This window comes from Pinus tabuliformis, chromosome 3_2, assembly GCF_031772625.1.
Source record: "Pinus tabuliformis cultivar Carrire ecotype Pingquan chromosome 3_2, CPIR1, whole genome shotgun sequence".
NCBI classification, from domain to species: domain Eukaryota; kingdom Viridiplantae; phylum Streptophyta; class Pinopsida; order Pinales; family Pinaceae; genus Pinus; species Pinus tabuliformis.
Window position 1 is genome coordinate 560,038,157 of NC_142302.1, and position 8,161 is coordinate 560,046,317.

Below are 8,161 nucleotides of genomic sequence, written 5' to 3' on the forward strand. Positions count from 1 at the left end.
TCTTAGTTGGTTACTATATTTTTTCTACATCAATTTCAAGTACTTATATGCCATATTTAACGTTGTTTGGTATAGTGTTTTGCTGGTTTTAGTTTTCTGTTGCAAATTTATACACAGAAATCAACAAAACAGCTCCCATAAGTAACTCTACCTCATCTTTGACCCCATTGAAGACACTAGTCTTACTTGGGTTGGTTTGGGTATTCAGTGGGAATCTTCCCTTGGCCTTTCAAGAGGAAGTTGGACCTAAAAAGCAGGGGTTCGAACCAAGGTGACAGTGGGCCCTTGTTGAAGAATGTAGCTATGGTCGTCTTCATAATCCTCGATGTATTTATAATACTATGTAGTTGAAGAATGTAGCTATGGTCGTCTTCATAATCCTCGATGTATTTATAATACTATGTAGTTGAAGAATGTAGCTATGGTCGTCTTCATAATCCTCGATGGATTTATAATACTATGTATAAACACAAAAGGAAATTAAATGTTAAAATAGAAGAAAGAAAATCAACAAAAACACCTAAAATTAAGATTCTTGAAAATAGCTCATACTCACGTAAATAACATATTTACCATAAGTTACTACCCACCATAATTTAAGCAAATATTTGCGTAAAAGATGTGATAAGGAACAAGATGTAAATAAATATATTTACCAGGAATTACTGTCCACCATTGTTTACATGTTCTTCAACACTTTAACAAATATGAATAAAAATGTAAATGTGCAGACTTGCTAGAATTTAATTTACAAAGAGACGTGATCTAATTCACAAAGAGATTGTCTCTTGGATATCTTGAGTATAAAAACACTTGAAACTTTTCATTTTATACACTCACTTATCACACATGTATCTCTCTCTTACATGTGATCTCACATATCCTAAGTTTTCAACATTGTGATCTCTACTTTCCTTTCATAGTTATTGGTTGAATTTCTGAAGTGTGATTGCTTGATGAAGATAAAAGAACTATCATTCATATTCACAAGTAATGACCATAGTTCAGAAATAGTGTTTGTATCCATTGCACTCTATTTTTCCAACAGCCCTTACCCTGTGTGTTCCCATCCTAGCAGGTTGAACAGAACTTTGCAACTCTGCTAATTAAATCGATAATAGGAGGTTTTGTTAGATATGATCTATTATTAGGGAACTTCTTACAATAAGACATAGAAAAAGGATGGACCTAAATTAGGCTTGTTAAAAACAACTCTTAATTTTACCCAATGCATACAATGTTACCAAAATATTTCACCTCCATGTAGAAACATCATTTGTCATATAAATATCCCATGAAGATGTCCTAGAAATAAAATACTAGATAGGAAAATGACAATGGCAAATTACAACAAAAGCCAAACATGTACTTAGTCCTAGATATATTCGAAAGCTTGAAGCAAAAGAACATAGTGACAGAATCAAATGTGTAATTTGTTAATTGGGTTTAACTTGGGTGGTGATGAGGATAATTTGTTATCCTCCCAAACTAGGTTCAAATCCCACTTGCAATATGTTTGCCCCTCATGAGTTGGTTGGCAAGGTGCCAACAATCTCACTCATGCTGGAGAGTGGGACAAGATGTTTCAAACATTTTTTAAGGAGTTAGCTCAAGAAGTTGCCAGCAATGTTATTGAGCGTTTGGCTTGTTCCATGTCGACAGGTGCCTGGTTCAAATCCCCCCAACTGAGGACCACTAATCTACAATAATGGGTTTACTAGGGTTGGCATCTACAAATGTGGGGATGAATCCCTTGAGTTCCCCCACAAAATTTTCTTTGGGAAGAAAAGAATCAAACATGCAGCAGACTACAACCTTCACCCTAACAACAATGCTACTCACTAGGTACATTTTAGGGTAATATACTTAAACATTTATGTATGTATTTATCAAAAGATTGGCCACAATTTAGGCTTTGGGCCCACAGCCTATCTCATTGCTTGAAGCATCCCCTTATAGGAGTTGACTCACCAGATATCAAAACTTGCTTAACTTAGGTTAATGAAAGCATGTAGGTGGGAAAAAGGTAAGGCCCAGCTTATGAACAACATGCATATATATTCAATTGGATTCCCTAATGGCTAACACATCTTCCAGCCCCAAGGGATAGCTCAATCACCTGAACCATCTGCCCCTCGCAAGTTGCCAACAAGGAGGCCATAGATCAGAGGTTCAATTCTGGTTGGGTCCCTCAAGGTTACCAGCCACTTTTGTGGCTGGCAGTTGAATCACCCTCCCCATCCCAATATTCTGGGGAGGGGGGGATCCTGCAATGATTTCCCTGTTCCACATTCCAAATCTGCCCAAGGTCATTCCCAGAAGTAAGTGTTTTTTTTCAGTTGGAGTTCAATATTTCACAGTCTTTGTATGCAAACCGCTGTTCGTACTGCAGCTACAAACGCATGCTCACATTATCTGTCAACATCTACAAACCTCATGCATGAACCCCAACACTAGTAACTGCTCCAGAACCAGAAAGAACTGTCAAAGTCTTATTAGAACACTGGATACCTTTTACACAGTGCAGAACATATCTGATTCTCTGGTAAGGGCAGCACTGAACATCCACTGAAGAAACAAAACATATGCAGTTACTTAACACTGAACAGCTGCCCCAAGCCTTCCCGATCCTCCTTCACCAAAAACCCCTAAAGGTTATGTTCCTCCGGAATAGAAAAACTTAGGAAACTAAAAGCAGGCTTACTTATAGCCAACTCTGCCGACAGATAAAGCAGAAAAAAGGTTCATACCTTCATACAGGTCCTAAATTGCCCTTTAAGGTCTTTGGTGAGGTGAACAAAGATACCAAACATCTGTGGTACCTTACGTGATGCCAAATCTCTGTTGTACCTCTTTTCGACACCAGAGGATTCTCCACAAGGAGGCCAAACCTCTAGTTAGCAATATATGCTCCTAGGGTCCATTATAAAGTAGGGAAACTTAAGCATTCTGTAGAAGCGATTGTTTGAAATCGTATAATACACCTACCTCTGTTTTTAAGGTATTTCGGGAACCTAGCTGAGACCCAATGTCCAACATATGAGAGCTAACTTCATCCACTCAGGGGCCAAAACTATACATTTTACAAAATCCAACCAAACTCCCTAGTGCACAGCAGCCTTAGCTCTTATTGGAGGATCCTTCAAAAGCTTTGAACCCCCTTTTCAAAAGCATTACCAGTGATTATTTACAAAAATGGAACCCCATAAACAGAACAGCTTCTTAAGGTCATTTTACTTTAGTTCTTTCCTTTCTTATCAAACTTATCTAGTCCATAACAAGAAGTGTCAAGGTAGGAGGAAAAAACGATATACCATTATCCGTCACCTCTGCCATAAGCTGATGTGCTATGATTTCAAACATGTGGTAAGCATGATAGCATAGAATGAGAGTTTCAACGTGGTTCGTTGCTTTATGAATCCAGTATGTGGACACCAATAACTTTACTGCAAAGGCCTATTTGGAAGAACCTATATCATAGTGGACTTAAACAATTTTCAAGAAAGGTATCCATTAGGATATGAATAGGCAAAGTTATTGCTTATGCACACCATAGTAGCAACCCCTTAACTATTCATGATCATAGATTGCTAAGACCAGAACAAAGGGTATAACAACATAGTAGACATTTTTTTGAAGAATGACCACACAAACAATGTGCCAAATAAATTCAAAACTATGACACATAATGGATGTGTCTAATGCCCAAACCTTTTTCATATGTTTCAACTTTCTACAGAGTCAGTAATATGTATTTGTGAAAAGATATCAATTTGTTGAAAAGGGAGTCAAACGCAATTCCTTGTTATGTTAATTATTACGTGATTCTAAACATATGATGTAAAAAATTTATGATAATTGATATTTGCCCTTGCTTGGTCAAGAGCCTCGAACCCGTATTTATGTAGTAGCAACAAGTCCAAAAAATAAACGCAAGTAGCCAGGTTGTTTGTGGACTATGGGGCTTCCAATTCCAATTCCATGCTTATTTGTTTCGAAAGAAGTCCATATTTATTACTGTAAGCCCATACCTATTTTCCTACTCTTATGATAACAAATTTAATCAAATTCATAACTCCTCGCACTTCCCTTCCAAATAGAGATAATACATTCATATTAAAAGAAACAGATTTTATGACATCTCTTACTTTAGAGCGTAAGAGAAAAAATCTAGTAGAACTCATAAACATTATATGAACTTCTATGTGGGCATTACATAAAAAAAATCTTTCGCAAAAGGGCATCCAGTCCTCTCCTCTCACCATTCAAATCTTACTCTCTCACTTAAGTTGTCTCTTCATTGCTTGGAAATATCATGCAAACCTGGTAACTTGGATTCATAGAGTCTATAAGCAAGTTCTTCCCGCAACGCACCTTGACCGACTTAAATAAGATTCCTCCTCCCCATTCCAAGGATGACGATTATCCATATTAAAACCCCTGTGCTTCGGTTCCTCTTTCTTGCTGAATTCAGCTGGTATCAACTCCTTGTCTGAGTTGTTTTCTTCATCTCCATTCTTATCACTGTATTCATCGTTATCGCCACTAAATCTTTGCTCCCTCCCAAATTCTCTGCTCCTTCTCTGACCACTGTATTCCTCGTCACGAAACCTCCTACCTCTGTCCAAACCCGTGCTCCTTCCAGAACGGGCTGTGAAACCTCTGGAAAATAAAATCGACCCTGAGCCATACTTTCTCTGACTGTCTTTAACGCTCCCCTTCAAAGAATCTTTCTCATTATTCCACCTATGAACTTCTGCAGTGTTTTCAGCTCCATCGCCATGAGCAGATGGTGGTGGTGGGGATGGATCGCTAGTCAGCGGTCCATCGTCTTCATTCCACAGATCTTCGGCACCCATCTTCATAAATCTATCAGAAAGTGCAGCAATTTGATCCTTGGGGGTCATGGGACCATGTGAAGGATCTTGTTTGGCGACGTTAATATTACGAGTGTTATCATCATCGTTTTCGAATATCTTACCTCTAAGCTGGGACCTGATTCGGGCCAAGTAAACCTGCCTATCTTGCTGCAAGAGCGTTTTTTCTTTCTGTCTGGCCTTCTTCTCGTGCAATCTCTTCCATTGCCATTTGCTGAGCCCTCCCGGGAACGTCCTCGGTCCGCCTCCCATGTTCCGACATTGCTCCAATCGTCCACAAGTCGATGACGGAATACTAGAAGTGGGATAGATGGAGTCGAACCCGCGACCAAATCCATGTGCATTTGGGCTTTTTATTAAACTGTGAGTCGATGATAAACGATTTCTAACCAAACATAGTGCCAGAAGACTTCCTGACATTGCAGGATTTCGATGAAATCTGCTGCGAAAATATCAAACCGGAACAAAAATAACCGCCGTGGGACTTACTAGAACCTATTCTTTTGAGGAACTCAAAGAAGCGCTGTCAGGCACTGCAATTCTCCCCCACTTTTGATAAGTGCGAGAGAGTCGAGATGCCGGCTCAGAATGAGCTATACGCAACACGCATGCAGGTCGAACGGATGCGTGTAGCTTCTCGGGCTTACTAATGGATAACCGGCCGCAACCACTCCACAATGTTGAATAGTAAGGGCCCAAGTTATCATTTAGAAAGCGCCGCTCTTTCGTTATTTGATCAATTATTCGATAGCGAAATTACATATATAATTGAAGTTTCGATCAAATCTCCACTTATACCTCTGCTTTCTCCGTTGCCCAAGAATTTGATCGCCGTGTTGTGCTAATTCCATACGAATTGGCACTGAGAAGCATGTGCCCATTACTCCAGCAATGGTACCGAAGATGAAATGTGGAGTCCCTATATCCTTGTGGTTAGTGGGGAACGGCCATCGAACCAAATTTGTCGTAGAATTCAAATTATTTCGTTTCATTCCTTATCAGAGAGGGGCCGGCCCCGAGGAGCGGGGGTAGTGGCGGATTTAAAATGTAGGGTTTAGGGTTTAAGAGAATTTTTTCGTTGGTCTTATTACTTTGTTCTCCTCTCGTTGGAATTTCGAATGTTGTGTCATGTCTCACATCTAAAGGGGGCGAGAACGCTGTACCGGAGTTTCAGGTGTTGCCTCGTGGTCATGCCGTATATTGGAATTCTCAGGAGCTGCAATAATTGACATTTACTAAAACAGTATTTCAATTATGCATAGTATATATGACATTTGATTGATGATTACTGAAGCTACAATATGAGTGTCACTTATTTTATTTCCACGAAGAGAATTCTCATGGAATTCATATCTAATCTACCTACTGAAGCTACAATATGAGTGTCACTTATTTTATTTCCACGAAGAGAATTCTCATGGAATTCATATCTAATCTACCTGAGCTAAGCTCTCATTTTTCCGAACCGTTAGTTCAATTAGTTTCCATTACAAGTGTGATATTCGGCCATATACGTTATTTAAACCTTTGCTTTGCTTTGCTGTAATTTCAAATCCCACCGTCATATTCGAGCATATGCGTTATTTATGGGTTGGCTTTGCTATTAGTGTATAATTGAGATATATATAGTTAATGTATGGGTGAGCTGTTTTCATAATTAAACAAATAATAATTGATAATTAAGGTAACAATATAGATAATTATTTGAGCCTTTTATTTAATTTACATATTATTTTTGTAAAACATAAATATAATTTTAGTTGCACAAAAAATGGGTTGACAATGATGGTAGGAAATAGTCGGGTTTGGCCTTAGTACAACAAGAACCAATAAAGATTAAACATAATGTTAAACCTAAGTTTCAATTCTTGAAGTGGTGCATAATTGAAGGAAATAAGGAAATTTCTTAGCCTAAAAAAATATGGTCAAGAGATGGATCAGGCTTCATAATTTAAAAGGGGGAAACAATTTTCATATAAAAATATGAGAAATTTTAAGTAATTTAGTTAATTATTATTATTATTTTAAGTAATTTAGTTAATTAATATTATTATCATCTATTTTTAAGATCATGGTCAACCCAACACCAAATTCAAATGGTCGCTTAGCTTTTGAGCATGTGACTTCTTAGGAGGAGACACATGCTCTTAAGTATAAGGCCCAATAACATGTATTGTTTTCTTGAGGCGATATTTCTACTTTTGATATTTTAAATGAATATATAAAGAGGTATATTGGTTTAATAAATGTTTAAAAGTGTTATAATATTTTTGAATAATATTGTTTTAATTGTGATTGATTAGAAATTTTTTTTTTAATTAAAAAAAATAGATATTTATTTATTATTTGTAAAATTGATAATAGTGTTAATAATATTTTTATATTACTAATAAAATTTAAAATTAAATCTCATATTGAGAAATAGTATTAATAGCATGTCATTTATTTTTTAAATAAAAATTAAAATTACTTATTATAACACAAGTTTATTTTCAAAATTAAAATTTGAGTTGTCTTTAGTGAGACATTTTGGAAGCTTTTCCAGTGGGTAACCCCTGCACAATAAAAGTGTCGTTGGGGTTTTTCAGGGTGTTGAATCCATATATACAATAAAAAAACCAGTTTAAATAACACAAATAAAGATTTCACCTCAAATTTGTCCACTAGATTCCGGAAAGTCCAAAAAATCCACTAAAGACAACTCCATTAAAATTACAACATCATGAGAAACATAGCATTGAAAATAAACATCTATGGATTAATCTATAAAAATCGCCCACAAATTTATTAATGTCATTCTCTCTTTTTGAATTTAAGTTAAACCATTTTCAAATTCTTAACTTTGATATTATTTCCCAAAAAAAACTCCAAATTAAAAAATAAATAATTCATATTTAAAATAAAATAAAGATAAAGGATATTATTACCATCCAATAAAAATAAAAATAAAAACCAAAAACTCCAAATTAAAAATAAATAATTCATATTTTTTAACTTTGATATTATTACCAAAAAAAACTCCAAATTAAAAATAAATAATTTATATTTAAAATAAAATAAAGATAAAGATAACTAATATTATTACCATCTAATCAAATTAAAAATAAAAACCAAAAACTCCAAATTAAAAATAAATAATTCATATTTAAAATAAAATTAAATTAAAAATAAATAATTCATATTTAAAATAAAATAAAGACAGAGATAAGATAAATACCAAATTAAAATTAAATAATTCATATTTAAAATAAAATAAAGAAAAAGATAGAGATAAATGTAAGCAA

The 8,161-nt window shown here is 35.4% G+C and overlaps 1 protein-coding gene across 1 annotated transcript in view; it reads right to left on the bottom strand.

Moving 5' to 3' along the window:
• The window catches only part of LOC149181748 (DEAD-box ATP-dependent RNA helicase 25-like), a 188,915-nt gene extending 182,802 nt beyond the window's left edge, over positions 1-6,113 (bottom strand). The window contains exon 1 of the mRNA XM_089414308.1: positions 4,353-6,113. Within this exon, the coding sequence (XP_089270434.1) occupies positions 4,353-5,297 (945 nt within the window). The 5' untranslated portion in view covers positions 5,298-6,113. The remainder of the gene's footprint in view (positions 1-4,352) is intronic.
• Positions 6,114-8,161: the final 2,048 nt, after the last annotated feature.